The following is a 19,326-nucleotide window of genomic DNA, read 5'->3' as shown; positions in this document are numbered from 1 at the left end:
AGGAACCCAAGTGATTTGGGTGGATCCCATCCTCCTTATAATACTGTGAAAGGATCCAGGAACGATTTGGGTGGATCCCATCCTCCTTATAATACAAGCTTTGTTTCCAGAAGGTATCAGAATTGTCAGTAAATGTTCCACCCACAGAGCTGTAATAGTCTGGTAGACAGTTATGGAGGGATAACAGTCTGCTGAACCAGTCAATACCACGATTTAGGGACAGAGGGACAGATATTATGTGGTGTTTGTCTTTTCTGAGCTGCCCTTCATAATGTCATTGAATCCCACATAGACTCAGTTTCCTGATGCAGGTTTATAATGTTTGGGAGCAGCTTATTGAAGTCCTGATGCAGGTTTATAATGTTTGGGAGCAGCTCATTGATGTCTTGTACTTGGGCTCCTGGAGAGTACAAAGGTTTTGCTCCAGGGACTGAGATATTTCTCACCATTGAACTGCCCAATACAACAGCCGGAGAAGGGAATTGAGAAATCCGCCCATTCCCACCCCGCACACAATTCATTGAGTCTTTCACGGGCCCATGAGAAGCAGCGTTCGCCCACTGCTCCCGGATATATGTCCAGACCTGAGGAGGTTCCTCAGAGGAGGAAGGGCTGGTCCAGACCAGAGGAGGTTCCTCAGAGGAGGAAGGGCTGGTCCAGACCAGAGGAGGTTCCTCAGAGGAGGAAGGGCCGGTCCAGACCAGAGGAGGCTCCTCAGAGGAGGAAGGGCCGGTCCAGACCAGAGGAGGAAGGGCCAGTCCAGACCTGAGGAGGCTCCTCAGGGGAGGAAGGGGAAGAACATCCTCTTCAGTGAATTTCATAAAAATGTAAATTGTAAAACATTTAAAAGGTTATCATTTTTAGATAAAACTATACTAAATATATTCATGCCACCAAATAACTGATTAAAACACTGTTTAGCAAATAAGGTCTACATTAGCCTCAACAGCACTCTGTAGAGTAGCACCATGGTGTAGCCAGAGGACAGCTAGCTTCCGTCCTCCTCAAATGTGGTGAGTAGTTAACTCAAAGATAGAGAAAGACAATAGTTGAATAGTTTTGAACTAATTCAGATTTTTTATGTTTTTGAATTCACTTTCAGTTTCACCAACTTAGCTAGCAAATGCAGCTAGCTAGTTTAGCCTACTCAAACACCCTGCTCAAACTGAGGGATGCTATGTTAGCTAGCTGGCTATAACAGAGGGATGCTATGTTAGCTAGTTGGCTATAACAGAGGGATGCTATGTTAGCTAGCTGGCTATAACAGAGGGATGCTATGTTAGCTAGCTGGCTATAACAGAGGGATGCTATGTTAGCTAGCTGGCTATAACAGAGGGATGCTATGTTAGCTAGCTGGCTATAACAGAGGGATGCTATGTTGGCTAGCTGGCTATAACAGAGGGATGCTATGTTAGCTAGCTGGCTATAACAGAGGGATGCTATGTTAGCTAGCTGGCTATAACAGAGGGATGCTATGTTAGCTAGCTGGCTATAACAGAGGGATGCTTTGTTAGCTAGCTGGCTATAACAGAGGGATGCTATGTTAGCTAGCTGGCTATAATAGAGGGATGCTATGTTAGCTAGCTGGCTACCAATGTCCGTACTGTGAGTACTGTGAGACGCCTAAGGCAGTGATACAGGGAGACAGGACGGACAGCTAATCATCCTCGCAGTGGCAGACCACGTGTAACAACACCTGCACAGGATTGGTACATCCGAACATCATACCTGCGGGACAGGTACAGGATGGCAACAACAACTGCCCGACTTACACCAGGAACGCACAATCCCTCCATCAGTGCTCAGACTGTCCGCAATAGGCTGAGAGAGGCTGGACTGACGGCTTGTAGGCCTGTTGTAAGGCAGGTCCTCACCAGACATCACCGGCAACAACGTCGGCCATGGGTACAAACCCACCGCTGCTGAACCAGACAGGACTGGCAAAAAGTGCTCTTCACTGACAAGTCACAGTTTTGTCTCACCAAGGGTGATGGTCGGATTCGGGGTTATCGGAATGAGCGTTACACCGAGGCCTGTACTCTGGAGCGGGATCGATTTGGGGCGATGTGTCACAGCATCATCGGACTGAGCTTGTTGTCATTGCAGGCAATCTCAACGCTGTGCGTTACAGGGAAGACATCCTCCTCCCTCATGTGGTACCCTTCCTGCAGGCTCATCCTGACATGACCCTCCAGCATGACAATGCCACCAGCCATACTGCTCGTTCTGTGTGTGATTTCCTGCAAGACAGGAATGTCAGTGTTCTGCCATGGCCATCAAAGAGCCCGGATCTCAATTCCATTGAGCAGGTCAGAGACCTGTTGGATCGGAGGTTGAGGGCTAGGGCCAAGCACTGCAGTACTTACTTTTGATTTTGACCCCCCCCTTTGTTCAGGGACACATTATTACATTTCTGTTAGTCACATGTCTGTGGAGCTTGTTCAGTTTATGTCTCAGTTGTTGAACCTTGTTATGTGTAAATATTTGTATGAACATGTTAAGTTTGCTGAAAATAAACACAGTTGACAGTGAGAGGACGTTTATTTTTTTTTTGCTGAGATTATTTGGTGTTTACTTCTAGAGGCCTTAACAAAAGCTTTAAAAATGGCAGCGACTACAAACAGACCAAAAGGTCAAAATACTCAATCATTTAGTGGCTAAATCTGGTTTCCAATCTGTCCCCTACTGTATACATTTTAATTTGATGGGTCACTATAACCACTATAGGAGTAAACTTGGTACAGCCTTATCACTACCGGGTGCAACAAATACTACGAGAGCTGATAATGAGCCAGAAACAGCACCTACTAGTGGTCCATAAATACAGTACAGTATGGTAATTATTTCCCGCCCCCAAGAAATTCCCACAATTCATAATTTACAGTATGCTGCGTTAAAATGATTCACAGTAGTTTTACTGTTGATAATACCCCAAAATATTGTATAAATTAGTTTTACAATGTGGCCTGTTCACCATTCTCAGAAATGACAGTTTTCCATTTTTATTTATTTAACCTTTATTTAACAAAGTCAGTTAAGAACAAATTCATATTTACAATGACGGCCTACCAAAAGGCAAAAGGCCTCCTGCGGGGACGGGGGCTGGGATTAAAAATTATAATAATAATAATAATAATAAATATATATATATGCTGTATATAGGACAAAACACACATCACGACAAGACAACACTACATAAAGAGAGACCTAAGACAACAACACAGCATGGTAGCAACACAACATGACAACAACATGGTAGCAACACAACATGACAACAACATGGTGGCAACACAAAACATGGTACAAACATTATTGGACACAGACAACAGCACAAAGGGCAAGAAGGTAGAGATAACAGTAAATCACACAAAGCAGCCACAACTGTCAGTAAGAGTGGCCATGATGGAGATGGGTCTTTGAATGAAGATTCTGAGATAAAACATTACAGTGAAATGCTGAATACAACAGGTGTAGTAGACCTTACAGTGAAATGCTGAATACAACAGGTGTAGTAGACCTCACAGTGAAATGCTGAATACAACAGGTGTAGTAGACCTCACAGTGAAATGCTGGATACAACAGGTGTAGTAGACCTCACAGTGAAATGCTGAATACAACAGGTGTAGTAGACCTCACAGTGAAATGCTGAATACAACAGGTGTAGTAGACCTCACAGTGAAATGCTGAATACAACAGGTGTAGTAGACATTACAGTGAAATGCTGAATACAACAGGTGTAGTAGACATTACAGTGAAATGCTGAATACAACAGGTGTAGTAGACCTCACAGTGAAATGCTGAATACAACAGGTGTAGTAGACCTTACAGTGAAATGCTGAATACAACAGGTGTAGTAGACCTTACAGTGAAATGCTGAATACAACAGGTGTAGGTAGACCTTACAGTGAAATGCTGAATACAACAGGTGTAGTAGACCTCACAGTGAAATGCTGAATACAACAGGTGTAGTAGACCTCACAGTGAAATGCTGAATACAACAGGTGTAGTAGACCTTACAGTGAAATGCTGAATACAACAGGTGTAGTAGACCTCACAGTGAAATGCTTACTTACAAGGCCTTAACTCTATTTCTTAAAACCGCATTGTTGGTTTAGATAATATTTACTAAATAAAGTTTTAAAAAATTATAATAAAAAAGAGAACAGTCCATGACTTCGGTGACTGGAGTAGGACTTTTAGGGCCTTCCTCTGACACCGCCTGGTATAGAGGTCCTGAATGGCAGGAAGCTTGGCCCCACTGATGTACAGGGCTGTATGCACTACTCTCTGTAGCGCCTTATGGTCAGATGCCGAGAAGTTGCCATACCAGGCGGTGATGTAACCATATTCTCGATGGTGCAGCTGTTGAACTTTTTGAGGCTCTGGGGACCCATGGTAAATATTTTCAGTTTTTTTTAGTGTCACCTTTAATTTAACCAGGTAGACCAGATCACCTTTATTTAACCAGGTAGACCAGATCACCTTTATTTAACCAGGTAAGCCAGATCACCTTTATTTAACCAGGTAAGCCAGATCACCTTTATTTAACCAGGTAGACCAGATCACCTTTATTTAACCAGGTAGGCTAGTTGAGAACAAGTTCTCATTTGCAACTGCGACCTGGCCAAGATAAAGCATAGCAGTGTGAACAGACAACACAGAGTTACACATGGAGTAAACAATTAACAAGTCAATAACACAGTAGAAAAAAAGGAGAGTCTATATACATTGTGTGTCCCTTAGGACACTTCAGGGGAAAATGTTTGTTTATTCCATGTGTAACTCTGTTGTTGTTGTTTGTGCTGCACTGCTTTGCTTTATCTTGGCCAGGTCGCAGTTGTAAATGAGAACTTGTTCTCAACTGGCCTACCTGGTTAAATAAAGATGATCTGGCCTACCTGGTTAAATAAAGGTGATCTGGTCTACCTGGTTAAATGAAGGTGATCTGGCCTACCTGGTTAAATAAAGGTGATCTGGCCTACCTGGTTAAATAAAGGTGATCTGGTCTACCTGGTTAAATAAAGGTGATCTGGCCTACCTGGTTAAATAAAGGTGATCTGGCCTACCTGGTTAAATAAAGGTGATCTGGTCTACCTGGTTAAATAAAGGTGATCTGGCCTACCTGGTTAAATAAAGGTGATCTGGCCTACCTGGTTAAATAAAGGTGATCTGGTCTACCTGGTTAAATAAAGGTGATCTGGTCTACCTGGTTAAATAAAGGTGAAATTAAAATAAAAACAATTTAAAAAAGGGGGAAAATGACAGTAGTTTTCTGTTACAGTGTGACCTACTGCCTGTTCTCATGTAGCTGTTGAAGGAATTATGGAACACACACAATCCCCCGTCGAATGCCATTTAAAGTTTATTGTGATATCTGATCATTTTACAATACAGTGAAAACATACATACAGAACGCAAAATAAATTGTAGTCAAGTAAAAAGAAAGCATATATAATGTGTTTGAAGAAAGAATAAGAGAACCAGGCACGACTTAATACAGCCATTATAAATACAGCAAACTTTAGACCTATTTTCAGTTGAACAATTTTAACACATTTATCAAACGTTACAATCTTTTCCTTTGTATACCTATCATATAGTTTTAATCATCTCTTCTCAGGGATAATAACATCTCCGATACCTATCTCGTCATCAGCTCTCTGTTCCAACGTCCCAAACGGGACCCTATTCCCTATTATACTTTATAGAGTAGAGCAAATAGGTAGGGAATGTGATTTGGGACACAGCCTGTGGTAATATCTCCTGTAGATCTAAAAAAAACTACGTCAGAAGTCGGAGCCAGTGTCACCAAAACAACAAATAATATCTGGGGAAATGAACAATCATCTTTCACAGCAAATGACTGGCTTTTGGACATTATTTCTGAAAGAAGTTCCAGAATACAGAACAACTGTAGAACGTTCTACAGAATGATCGAGAACCTTCTAGAGAACTACTGAGAAGTCACACCTGACAGGTTCCGGAATAGGTTTTGGTTTTTTGTACGAGTGGTCTGAATCTCCAGGAGTCTGAAAGCTCTAACAAACAGCATCCACGACACCTGTCTGATTGGCTTTTTAGCTTTAGTTGTGACACCAGTTCTCTAGAAATCTAGTAACAATGTTATATTTGGTATAAACTGACAGTGACACTGGTGACTGTTTTTCCTGTGTGCTAGTTGGATTAACGAGAGAGTGTGAGAGAGAGAGAGAGAGAGAGAGAGAGAGAGAGAGAGAGAGAGAGAGAGAGAGAGAGAGAGAGAGAGAGAGAGAGAGAGAGAGAGAGAGAGAGAGAGAGTATACAGGGGATATTGATTGTTGGAAAGAAAGAAAGAGCCTAGGTCAACGCTCTTCTGTTCTGTAAGTTTGAGGGATTATCCAGCTCCCTTCTAGCTACTTCTAGAGTCGACAGAGCTCAGCGCAGGTCAGACATTAGGGCTCTAGAGGCCAAACCAGGATTTAATGGACCTTTCACCCCAGCCCTACCCAGAGGGACCTAAACACACACAGAGTAAAATAATACCATTTCTAAAGAAACTCCAGATCGCTGGGAGAGGGGGAGACATAAACCCCGGCTGGCCATCAAGCCCCCAGATCGCTGGGAGAGGGGGAGACATAAACCCCGGCTGGCCATCAAACCCCCAGATCGCTGGGAGAGGGGAGACATAAACCCCGGCTGGCCATCAAGCCCCCAGATCGCTGGGAGAGGGGGAGACATAAACCCCGGCTGGCCATCAAACCTCCAGATCGCTGGGAGAGGGGGAGACATAAACCCCGGCTGGCCATCAAGCCTCCAGATCGCTGGGAGAGGGGAGACATAAACCCCGGCTGGCCATCAAGCCTCCAGATCTCTGGGAGAGGGGGAGACATAAACCCCGGCTGGCCATCAAGCCCCCAGATCGCTGGGAGAGGGGGAGACATAAACCCCGGCTGGCCATCAAGCCCCCAGATCGCTGGGAGAGGGGAGACATAAACCCCGGCTGGCCATCAAGCCCCCAGATCGCTGGGAGAGGGGGAGATATAAACCCCGGCTGGCCTTCAAGCCCCCAGATCGCTGGGAGAGGGGGAGACATAAACCCCGGCTGGCCATCAAGCCCCCAGATCGCTGGGAGAGGGGGAGACATAAACCCCGGCTGGCCATCAAGCCCCCAGATCGCTGGGAGAGGGGGAGATAAAAAGCCCCCAGGCTGGCCTTCAAGCCCCCAGATCGCTGGGAGAGGGGGAGACATAAACCCCAAGCCCCCAGATCGCTGGGAGAGGGGGAGATATAAACCCCAAGCCCCCAGATCGCTGGGAGAGGGGGAGACATAAACCCCAAGCCCCCAGATCGCTGGGAGAGGGGGAGATATAAACCCCAAGCCCCCAGATCGCTGGGAGAGGGGGAGACATAAACCCCAAGCCCCCAGATCGCTGGGAGAGGGGGATATAAACCCCAAGCCCCCAGATATAAACAAACGGATGCAAAAAGAAAATGAGGAAAATATATCATCACCTTAAACGTAAAATGCAAAATAGAGGAAAAACACACACACACACACACACACACACACACACACACACACACACACACACACACACACACACACGTGTTTACAGCCAGAGGTACAGTTAAATCAAAGAAGTAAAGGAGCCAATAGAAACCTTCAATTTGTTCCTCTATATACAGAGTGTAACAGGTCTGTACTGTAACAGGTCAGTACTGTAACAGGTCAGTACTGTAACAGGTCAGTACTGTAACAGGTCAGTACTGTAACAGGTCTGTACTGTAACAGGTCTGTACTGTAACAGGTCTGTACTGTAACAGGTCAGTACTGTAACAGGTCAGTACTGTACTGGTTTTATATATTCAAGTAGGAGATCTCTAACCATCCAACTTGGGTCAGGTTTGCATTGTCCTTGTCTTACGGGTTAATAATAGGTCATGTGACCTGACTGACCTGGTCGGCAATGTGAGCAATCGCACCTCATTCTAAAAACCCCAACCCTCCCCCTACCTGCTACGACACCAATATAGATTATTATCGAGGTCTGACCCCCCCCACCCCCACATCCATCCCCACACCGATACGTGTAGCCTATATATAATCTACTATTCTTGAGGCACAGCAGCCGTTGAACGCTCAGGTTTCACCCATATGTATCTATCAATCTATTTGTATCTATCGATGTGGGTTTGAGCTTTTTTTGGTGTCTCGTAGTTTAGAGTTATGCACGGCACAACACAGGAGAAAGTCAGGAGAAAATAGGAAGAGAGGCACACGATTCATTCAGCTTTAGAGGCAAACTAACGACGAGGACGAGAACACAGAGAGAGAAGCCACCGTGCGCCAGGCATAAAGTGCAAAAAAAAAGATCTCCAGAACGAAGGGAAGAGAAAGGATGAAGGATTGTAATTTCTCTCATAGCAGCAAAGAATTGCAATGAACATTATTATTTAGTTTTCTGTGGAAAAGGGGAACATTGTTCATGCCGAGGATGTTCAAAGTGATTTAAAGTGAATCGGGAGGGATTATAAACCCTTGATTTAGGTCGGATCACCGATTGGGGAAGCATAGGAACGAGTAAAGCAGGATTGGTGACGTGTAGGAACGAGTAAAGCAGCGATATTTAATTGATCTAATAACTAATATGGAGATGATCTAGCCAGCAACCCCTCAATATCATTCAGCATCTCATACAATCTTTTAATCATCGGATGAAAGGCCTTAAAGGAGACAGATAGACAGACAGACTTTTGCCTCTAAACCTATGAACCAAAAGGCCTCTGCAAAGTACAAGCTAAGTATCTGCCTTCCAGTCTGCCACTGTGTTGAAGGTGGGCAACACACTAGTAGACATTCTGCTCATATACATACAATACAATACATGATACTGTATATGTACAGGGAACTGACAGAATAATGGAAACACTGGAGGATATGAGGGATTGAAAGCTGGTGTTTCCTGAGTTAATTAAGCAATTAACATCCCATCATGCTTAGGGTGAAAAACCATATGTCGTGGCCGTCTCAGTCACCAGATCTTAACCCAATCGAATACTTACGGGACATTCTGGAGCGACACCTGAGACAGCGTTTTTCACCACCATCAACAAAAAAACACAAAATGATGGAATTTCTCATGGAAGAATGGCGTCTCATCCCTCCAATAGAGTTCCAGACACTTGTAGAATTCATGCCAAGATGGACTGAAGCTGTTCTGATTGGTGGAGGCCCAACGCCCTATTGAGACGCTATATGTTGGTGTTTCCTTTACTTTGGCAGTTACCTGTATATATACGCATGAGAATAAATGTCCATACAAATGTATATCACATATCTCTAAATACACTCTATACATGTGCATGGTTAGTTTAGTTCGGGTTGTGAACTATGTGGGTGTAATGGTTAGTTTAGTTCAGGTTGTGAACTACGTGGGTGTGATGGTTAGTTTAGTTCAGGTTGTAACACAATATGAAGCGTGGGTGTGTTCTGTGGTTGTCAAGCCTGTTCTAGGCAGTGTCCCAAATTGCACCCTATTCCCTACACAGTGCTCTACTTTAGACCAGGGCCCATAGGGTAGTGCACCAAGGCAGAGAGCGCCATTTGGGAAACATAGTCCTCCCTCTATCTCCTCTGGTAAACCTTATCTAATAGTACTGTTGCTATATGGAGCCAGCCACAATGCTGTTGGATAAAACATATCTATCTACATATAATATCAATCTATCCCCGCCTCTCTGCTCGGGGTACGTTTTGGGGTGTTACCGGGACGTCCCACACAGTGAAGTCATCATTAAAGATCAAAGACTGGAAAAAAAATATTGAAAAAAATATATATTCACGAATAAATCAAAGATTAAAACACAAGGAGAACCCCCCACCCCCCCCCACTGTGCCACCCTGTCCCCTTCCTTCCTGCAACACCTCCTCTTCCTCCCGGGTCAGAGGAGGAAGAGGGTAGTAGAACGTTATCATGTTATCCTCTCTCTCACATCGCCATGGCAGCCGTGTAACTAAGTGCCAACGCCAGTGAGGTGGGTGGGGCCTGGTTGATGAAGGAGGAGCCAATTCAAGTCCTGCTCTCTGTCATTGGCTGGTGAGATCACATGGTCTTCACTGAAGGTCCAACCTCCAATAGGCTAGTCGTCTCTCCAGTTCAACAGCATCATGTTCAGTTTCACAACCAGCAGGGACTGTGTGTGTGTGGGTGTGTTTGTGTATGTGTTAGGAGGGGGGCGGCACGGTGGGTGGTTGATGGTGATTGGTTGTCGCTCTGTGAAGTCTGATAGATCCAGAGCTCTGATAGGTCAGAGGTCATTAAAGGGCCAGAGACAGGAAGTGATGTCACTCCCAGCCATTGTCTTTAATCATGTGAGCCAGCTCGATGATGAACTTCCCCTCCTTGTACTTCTGACTGCTCTCAAATGCATGTTCCTGCAACACAACATGCTGTCAGTCAACAACAACAACAACAACACCACAAAAACAACAACAACAACAACACCACAAAAACAGTAGTCTGATGTCACCATGTAGGTTTAGAATGTATGTAGAGATCAACATTTTTAACTGCCGTTCAAGATTCCCTGTGGGCTGCTTTAGGGCCAGGCACAACAGGCTGAAATTACATTTTTGCATAAATGTTTCGATTTGTTGGTATTTTGGTCCATTTAATATTAGTATTTTCAAAATGTTGTCAAACTTGATGAAAATGTAAGTTTCTTTAGTTAATCATGACCGTCATCGACATTTATTTGAATTTTAACCACTTTATGATGGACATACAGTGGGGCAAAAAAGTATTTAGTCAGCCACCAATTGTGCATTCATCCTGAATGTACAGAATCAGTAGGTTATAAATCCAGGAACGTCTTCTTGGCTGAGGGGGTCGGTAGAGGGAACGTTAGGCCAACAATGCTACACAACACCAATGCTAAGATCATCCTGACAGGGCACTTCTAAGCATCCTGAATGCACAGAATCAGTAGGTTCTAAATCCTGTCTGAGGGGGTCGGTAGAGGAAGGGGGTTTGAGGACAAGCGGATGAGGGGTGTTAGGCAGAGGAAGAGGGTTTGAGGACAAGCGGATGAGGGGTGTTAGGCAGAGGAAGAGGGTTTGAGGACAAGCGGATGAGGGGTGTTAGGCAGAGGAAGAGGGTTTGAGGACAAGCGGATGAGGGTGTTAGGCAGAGGAAGGGGTTTGAGGACAAGCGGATGAGTGGTGTTAGGCAGAGGAAGAGGGTTTGAGGACAAGCGGATGAGGGGTGTTAGGCAGAGGAAGAGGGGATTGAGGACAAGCGGATGAGGTGGTGTTAGGCAGAGGAAGAGGGGATTGAGGACAAGCGGATGAAGCGGATGAGGGGTGTTAGGCAGAGGAAGAGGGTTTGACCCATCTACAGAGGAAGAGGGGATGAGGACCGGATCATAAAGTAGTCACCCATCTACACACATTACCCCATCATAAAGTGGTCACCCATCTACACACATTACCCCATCATAAAGTGGTCACCCATCTACACACATTACCCCATCATAAAGTGGTCACCCATCTACACACATTACCCCATCATAAAGTGGTCACCCATCTACACACATTACCCCATCATAAAGTGGTCACCCATCTACACACATTACCCCATCATAAAGTGGTCACCCATCTACACACATTACCCCATCATAAAGTGGTCACCCATCTACACACATTACCCCATCATAAAGTGGTCACCCATCTACACACATTACCCCATCATAAAGTGGTCACCCATCTACACACATTACCCCATCATAAAGTGGTCACCCATCTACACACATTACCCCATCATAAAGTGAAAACATGGTTAGACCGTTTTTCAAATTTATTGAAAATGAAACAGAAATATCTAAATTTACATAAGTATTCACACCCCTGAGTCAATACACGTTAGAATCACCTTTGTCACAGATTACAGCTGTGAGTCTTTCTGGGTAAGTCTCGTAAGAGCTTTGCACACCTGGATTGTACAATATTTGCACATTATTCTTTTTTAAATTCTTCAACCTCTGTTAAGTTGGTTGTTGATTATGATAGACCTCCATTTTCAAGTCTTGTCAAGGCAATTTAAGTCAAAACTCGGCCACTCAGGAACATTCACTGTTTTCTTGGTAAGTAACTCCACTCTAGATTTGACCTTGTGTTTTAGGTTATTGTCCTGCTGTAGGTTAATTCATCTTCTAATGTCTGGTGGAAAGCAGACTGAACTAGGTTTTCCTTTAGGATTTTCCCTGTGCTTAGCTCTATTCCGTTTCTTTGTATTCTAAAGAAATCCCTTGTCCTTGCTGATGACAAGCATACCCATAACATGATGCAGCCACCACCATGCTTGAACATATGAAGAGTGGTACTCAGTGATACGCTGTGTCTGATTTGCCTGAAACACTTTGTATTCAGGACATGAAGTTAATTTCTTTCACATATTCTTTGCAGTTTTACTTCAGTGCAAACAGGATGCATGTTTAGGAATATTTGTATTCTGTACAGGCTTCCTTCTTTTCACTCTGTCCATTAGGTTAGTATTGTGGAGTAACTATAATGTTGTTGATCCATCAGTTTTCTCCAATCACAGCCATTAAACTCTGTATCTCTTTTTAACTAGAAGCACAAGCATTTCGCTACACTCGCATTAACATCTGCTAACCATGTGTATGTGAAAAATAAAAAATGTTTTTATTTTATTTTATTTAAAGTCTCGATTGGCCTCATGGTGAAATCCCTGAGCGGTTTCCTTCCTCTCTGGCAACTGAGTTAAGTAGGACACCTGTATTTTTGTAGTGACTGGGTGTATTGATACATCATCCATAGTGTAATTAATAACTTTACCATGCTCAAAGGGATATTTAATGTCTGCTTTTTAATTTTTACCCATCTACCAACAGGGGCCATTCTTTGCGAGGCATTGGAAAACCTCCCTGGTCTTTGCTGTTGAGTCTGTTTGAAATTCACTGAGGGACCTTACAGATAATTGTACGTGTGGGGTACAGAGATGAGGTTTCTGAAGGTCCTGTACGTCCTTGGCTTATCAGAATCATTATCATAACTGTATAGGAATGGTCCAGAAGGGATGCGACAAGTTGGTAAAGATAGCACAAACAGATCTGGGACCAGGCTAGAAACAAACAATAACATACAGTGGGGCAAAAAAGTATTTAGTCAGCCACCAATTGTGCAAGTTCTCCCACTTAAAAAGATGAGAGAGGCCTGTAATTTTCATCATAGGTACACTTCAACTATGACAGACAAAATGAGAAAAAAATCCAGAAAATCACATTGTAGGATTTTTTATTTATTTATTTGCACACTCTCAACATCTGTCAGGTTGAATGGGGAGCATCGCTGCACAGCTATTTTCAGGTCTCTCGAGAGATGTTAGATCCGGTTCAAGTCCAGGCTCTGGCAAGGCCACTCAAGGACATTCAGAGACTTGTCCCGAAGCCACTCCTGCGTTGTCTTGGCTGTGTGTTTAGGGTCGTTGTCCTGTCGGAAGGTGAACATTCGCCCCAGTCTGAGGTCATGAGCACTCTGGAGCAGGTTATCAAGGATCTCTCTGTACTTTTCTCTGTTCATATTTCCCTCAATCATGACTCTCAGTCTCTGCCGCTGAAAAACATCCCCACAGCATGATGCTGCCACCACCATGTTTCACCGTAGGGATGGTGCCAGGTTTCCTCCAGATGTGATGCTTGGCATTCAGGCCAAAGAGTTCAATCTTGGTTTCATCAGACCAGATAGTCCTTTAGGTACATTTTGGCAAACTCCAAGTGGGCTGTCATGTGCCTTTTACTGAGGAGTGGCCACTCTACCAAGCCTGATTGGTGGAGTGCTGCCGAGATAGTTGCCCTTCTGGAAGGTTCTCCCATCTCAACAGAAAAACTCTGGGGCCCTGTCTGAGTGACCATCGGGTTCTTGGTCACCTCCCTGACCAAGGCCCTTCTCCCCCGATTGCTCAGTTTGGCCAGACAGCCAGCTCTAGTAAGAGTCTTGGTGGTTCCAAACTTCTTCCATTTAAGAATGATGGAGGCCACTGTGTTCTTGGGGACCTTCAATGCTGCAGAAATGTTTTGGTAGCCTTCCCCAGATCTGTGCCTCGACACAATCCTGTCTTGGCGCTCTACAGACAAGTTCTTCATCCTCATGGTTTGGTGTTTTTGCTGACATGCACTGTCAACTGTGGGACCTTTATATAGACAGGTGTGTGCCTTTCCAAATCATGTCCAATCAATTGAATTTACCACAGGTGGACTTCAATCAAGTTGTAGAAACATCTCAAGGATGATCAATGGAAACAGGATGCACCTGAGCTCAATTTTGAGTCTCATAGCAAAGGGTCTGAATACTTATGTAAATACGGTATTTCTGTTTTTTATTTTTAATAAATTGGCAAAAATGTCTGAAAACCTGTTTTCGCTTTGTCATTATGAGGTATTGCGTGTAGATTGATGAGGATTTGATTTTTTATTTAATCCATTTTAGAATAAGGCTGTAACATAACAAAATGTGGAAAAAGTCAAGGGGTCTGAATACTTTGCACTGTATCTGTTACCAACAGATGTATATCTGTATTCCCAGTCATGTTAAATTAGATTAGGACCTAATGAATTTATTTCAATTCCTTATAGGAAGTGTAACTCAGTAAAATCTTTGAAAGTTGTTGGATGTTGTGTTTATATTTTTGCTCAGTGTATATTTTACAGACTTACCAAGAGGGAATTGTTGATTTGTTGCACATTGTTCATTCTAGATAACATTTGATGTATATTTTTATATATATATTTATATATTTTATATTTTATGTATATGTCCTTAGTGTTTTACAGATAGATGTAGGAAAACAGTATATATCTGTTTTGGACAAGTTCTATAGTGTCTTAAACAAAATTAATATTTAATTTGATTTATTTAGGCTGACTTCATTCAGTGTCCAAAAAAATGAATTGTGTCGTATGCAAATACGCATATATTTAATTAGATATCGCTTCATTTGATAGGTGACATTTTGTTGACGCAGTAGGTGTAGTAGGTGTAGTAGGTGTAGTAGGTAGGTGACATTTTGTTGAAGTAGTAGGTGTAGTAGGTGCAGTAGGTGTAGTAGGTGTAGTAGGTGTAGTAGGTGCAGTAGGTGCAGTAGGTGTAGTAGGTGTAGTAGGTGTAGTAGGTGTAGTAGGTGTAGTAGGTGCAGTAGGTGTAGTAGGTGTAGTAGGTAGGTGACATTTTGTTGAAGTAGTAGGTGTAGTAGGTGTAGTAGGTGCAGTAGGTGTAGTAGGTGCAGTAGGTGTAGTAGGTGTAGTAGGTGTAGTAGGTGTAGTAGGTGTAGTAGATAGGTGACATTTTGTTGAAGAGGTAGGTGTAGTAGGTGTAGTAGGTGTAGTAGGTAGGTGACATTTTGTTGAAGAGGTAGGTGTAGTAGGTGTAGTAGGTAGGTGACATTTTGTTGAAGAGGTAGGTGTAGTAGGTGCAGTAGGTGTAGTAGGTGTAGTAGGTAGGTGACATTTTGTTGAAGTAGTAGGTGTAGTAGGTGCAGTAGGTGCAGTAGGTGTAGTAGGTGTAGTAGATAGGTGACATTTTGTTGAAGAGGTAGGTGTAGTAGGTGTAGTAGGTGTAGTAGGTGTAGTAGGTAGGTGACATTTTGTTGAAGAGGTAGGTGTAGTAGGTGTAGTAGGTAGGTGACATTTTGTTGAAGAGGTAGGTGTAGTAGGTGTAGTAGGTAGGTGACATTTTGTTGAAGAGGTAGGTGTAGTAGTTGTAGTAGGTGCAGTAGGTATAGTAGGTGTAGTAGATAGGTGACATTTTGTTGAAGGTGTAGTAGGTGTAGTAGATAGGTGGCATTTTGTTGAAGAGGTAGATGTAGTAGGTGTAGTAGGTGCAGTAGGTGTAGTAGGTGCAGTAGGTGTAGTAGGTGTAGTAGGTATAGTAGGTGCAGTAGATAGGTGACATTTTGTTGAAGCAGTAGGTGTAGTAGGTGTAGTAGGTATAGTAGGTGTAGTAGATAGGTGACATTTTGTTGAAGAGGTAGGTGTAGTAGGTGTAGTAGGTGTAGTAGGTGTAGTAGATAGGTGACATTTTGTTGAAGAGGTAGGTGTAGTAGGTGCAGTAGCTGTAGTAGATGTAGAGGTGTAGTAAGTGTAGTAGGTATAGTAGGTGCAGTAGGTGTAGTAGGTATAGTAGGTGCAGTAGGTGTAGTAGGTGTAGTAGGTAGGTGACATTTTGTTGAAGAGGTAGGTGTAGTAGGTGCAGTAGGTGTAGTAGGTGCAGTAGGTGTAGTAGGTGTAGTAGGTGTAGTAGGTGTAGTAGGTGTAGTAGGTAGGTGACATTTTGTTGAAGAGGTAGGTGTAGTAGGTGTAGTAGGTGTGGTAGGTGTAGTAGGTGTAGTAGATGTAGTAGGTCTAATAGGTATATTTGGTGCAGTAGGTGTAGTAGATAGGTGACATTTTGTTGAAGCAGTAGGTGTAGTAGGTAGGTGACATTTTGTTGAAGAGGTAGGTGTAGTAGGTGTAGTAGGTATAGTAGGTGCAGTAGGTGTAGTAGATGTAGTAGGTGTAGTAGATGTAGTAGGTGTAGTAGGTATAGTTGGTGCAGTAGGTGTAGTAGACAGGTGACATTTTGTTGAAGAGGTAGGTGTAGTAGGTGTAGTACGTGTCATAGGTGTAGTAGGTGCAGTAGGTAGGTGACATTTTGTTGAAGCAGTAGGTGTAGTAGGTGTAGTAGGTGCAGTAGGTGTAGTAGGTGTAGTAGGTATAGTAGGTATAGTAGGTAGGTGACATTTTGTTGAAGCAGTAGGTGTAGTAGGTGCAGTAGGTGTAGTAGGTGCAGTAGGTGTAGTAGGTGTAGTAGGTGTAGTAGGTGTAGTAGGTGCAGTAGGTATAGTAGGTGCAGTAGGTATAGTAGGTGTAGTAGGTGTAGTAGGTGCAGTAGGTGTAGTGGTGTAGTAGATGCAGTAGGTGTAGTAGGTGTAGTAGGTGCAGTAGGTGTAGTAGGTGCAGTAGGTATAGTAGGTGTTTTGTAGGTGTAGTAGGTAGGGTGACATTTTGTTGAAGAGGTAGGTGTAGTAGGTGTAGTAGCTATAGTAGGTGCAGTAGGTGTAGTAGATGTAGTAGGTGTAGTAGATGTAGTAGGTGTAGTAGGTGTAGTAGGTATAGTTGGTGCAGTAGGTGTAGTAGACAGGTGACATTTTGTTGAAGAGGTAGGTGTAGTAGGTGTAGTAGGTGTCATAGGTGTAGTAGGTGCAGTAGGTAGGTGACATTTTGTTGAAGCAGTAGGTGTAGTAGGTGCAGTAGGTGTAGTAGGTGTAGTAGGTGTAGTAGGTATAGTAGGTAGGTGACATTTTGTTGAAGCAGTAGGTGTAGTAGGTGTAGTAGGTGTAGTAGGTGTAGTAGGTAGGTGACATTTTGTTGAAGCAGTAGGTGTAGTAGGTGTAGTAGGTGTAGTAGGTGTAGTAGATAGGTGACATTTGGTTGAAGCAGTAGGTGTAGTAGGTGTAGTAGGTGTAGTAGATAGGTGGCATTTTGTTGAAGAGGTAGGTGTAGTAGGTGCAGTAGCTGTAGTAGATGTAGAGGTGTAGTAAGTGTAGTAGGTATAGTAGGTGCAGTAGGTGCAGTAGGTGTAGTAGGTGCAGTAGGTGTAGTAGGTGTAGTAGGTAGGTGGCAGTAGGTGTAGTAGGTGTAGTAGGTGTAGTAGGTGTAGTAGGTGTAGTAGGTAGAGTAGGTGTAGTAGATGTAGTAGGTGTAGTAGGTGTAGTAGGTGTAGTAGGTAGGTGACATTTTGTTGAAGAGGTAGGTGTAGTAGGTGTAGTAGGTGTAGAGTAGGTGTAGTAGATGTAGTAGGTGTAGTAGGTATAGTAGATGTAGTAGATAGGTGACATTTTGTTGAAGCAGTAGGTGTAGTAGGTAGGTGACATTTTGTTGAAGAGGTAGGTGTAGTAGGTGTAGTAGGTATAGTAGGTGCAGTAGGTGTAGTAGATGTAGTAGATGTAGTAGGTGTAGTAGGTGTAGTAGGTGTATTAGGTATAGTAGGTGTAGTAGATAGGTGACATTTTGTTGAAAAGGTAGGTGTAGTAGGTGTGGTAGGTATAGTAGGTGTAGTAGATAGGTGACATTTTGTTGAAGAGGTAGGTGTAGTAGGTGTAGTAGGTGTAGTAGGTGTAGTAGGTGTAGTAGGTATAGTATGTATAGTAGGTAGGTGACATTTTGTTGAAGCAGTAGGTGTAGTAGGTGCAGTAGGTGTAGTAGGTGCAGTAGGTGTAGTAGGTGTAGTAGGTGTAGTAGGTGTAGTAGGTGTAGCAGGTGTAGTAGGTGCAGTAGGTGCAGTAGGTATAGTAGGTGTAGTAGGTGTAGTAGGTGCAGTAGGTGTAGTGGGTGTAGTAGATGCAGTAGGTGTAGTAGGTGTAGTAGGTGCAGTAGGTGTAGTAGGTGCAGTAGGTATAGTAGGTGTAGTAGGTGTAGTAGGTAGGTGACATTTTGTTGAAGAGGTAGGTGTAGTAGGTGTAGTAGGTATAGTAGGTGCAGTAGGTGTAGTAGATGTAGTAGGTGTAGTAGATGTAGTAGGTGTAGTAGGTGTAGTAGGTATAGTTGGTGCAGTAGGTGTAGTAGACAGGTGACATTTTGTTGAAGAGGTAGGTGTAGTAGGTGTAGTAGGTGTCATAGGTGTAGTAGGTGCAGTAGGTAGGTGACATTTTGTTGAAGCAGTAGGTGTAGTAGGTGCAGTAGGTGTAGTAGGTGTAGTAGGTGTAGTAGGTATAGTAGGTAGGTGACATTTTGTTGAAGCAGTAGGTGTAGTAGGTGTAGTAGGTGTAGTAGGTAGGTGACATTTTGTTGAAGCAGTAGGTGTAGTAGGTGTAGTAGGTGTAGTAGGTGTAGTAGGTGTAGTAGATAGGTGATATTTTGTTGAAGAGGTAGGTGTAGTAGGTGTAGTAGGTAGGTGACATTTTGTTGAAGAGGTAGGTGTAGTAGGTGTAGTAGATAGGTGACATTTTGTTGAAGCAGTAGGTGTAGTAGGTAGGTGACATTTTGTTGAAGAGGTAGGTGTAGTAGGTGTAGTAGGTGTAGTAGGTGTAGTAGGTGTAGTAGATAGGTGACATTTTGTTGAAAAGGTAGGTGTAGTAGGTGTAGTAGGTATAGTAGGTGTAGTAGGTGTAGTAGGTGTAGTAGGTAGGTGACATTTTGTTGAAGAGGTAGGTGTAGTAGGTGTAGTAGATAGGTGACATTTTGTTGAAGCAGTAGGTGTAGTAGGTAGGTGACATTTTGTTGAAGAGGTAGATGTAGTAGGTGTAGTAGGTGTAGTAGATGTAGTAGGTGTAGTAGGTGTAGTAGGTGCAGTAG

At 43.4% G+C, this 19,326-nt stretch overlaps 1 protein-coding gene across 2 annotated transcripts in view; it reads right to left on the bottom strand.

Annotated features, from left to right (window-relative positions):
• Positions 1-8,973: 8,973 nt before the first annotated feature.
• Positions 8,974-19,326, bottom strand: part of ypel1 (yippee-like 1) — a 28,969-nt gene continuing 18,616 nt past the window's right edge. For both annotated transcript variants that reach the window (XM_042331187.1, XM_042331186.1), the window contains exon 5: positions 8,974-10,414. In XM_042331187.1, coding sequence (XP_042187121.1) covers positions 10,325-10,414 — 90 coding nt within the window. In that variant the 3' untranslated portion in view covers positions 8,974-10,324. The remainder of the gene's footprint in view (positions 10,415-19,326) is intronic.

This window comes from Oncorhynchus tshawytscha, linkage group LG12, assembly GCF_018296145.1.
Source record: "Oncorhynchus tshawytscha isolate Ot180627B linkage group LG12, Otsh_v2.0, whole genome shotgun sequence".
Taxonomy (NCBI): Eukaryota; Metazoa; Chordata; class Actinopteri; order Salmoniformes; family Salmonidae; genus Oncorhynchus; species Oncorhynchus tshawytscha.
Note: the sequence above shows the minus strand (reverse complement) of the source record. Positions and strands in the feature narration are given on the sequence as shown.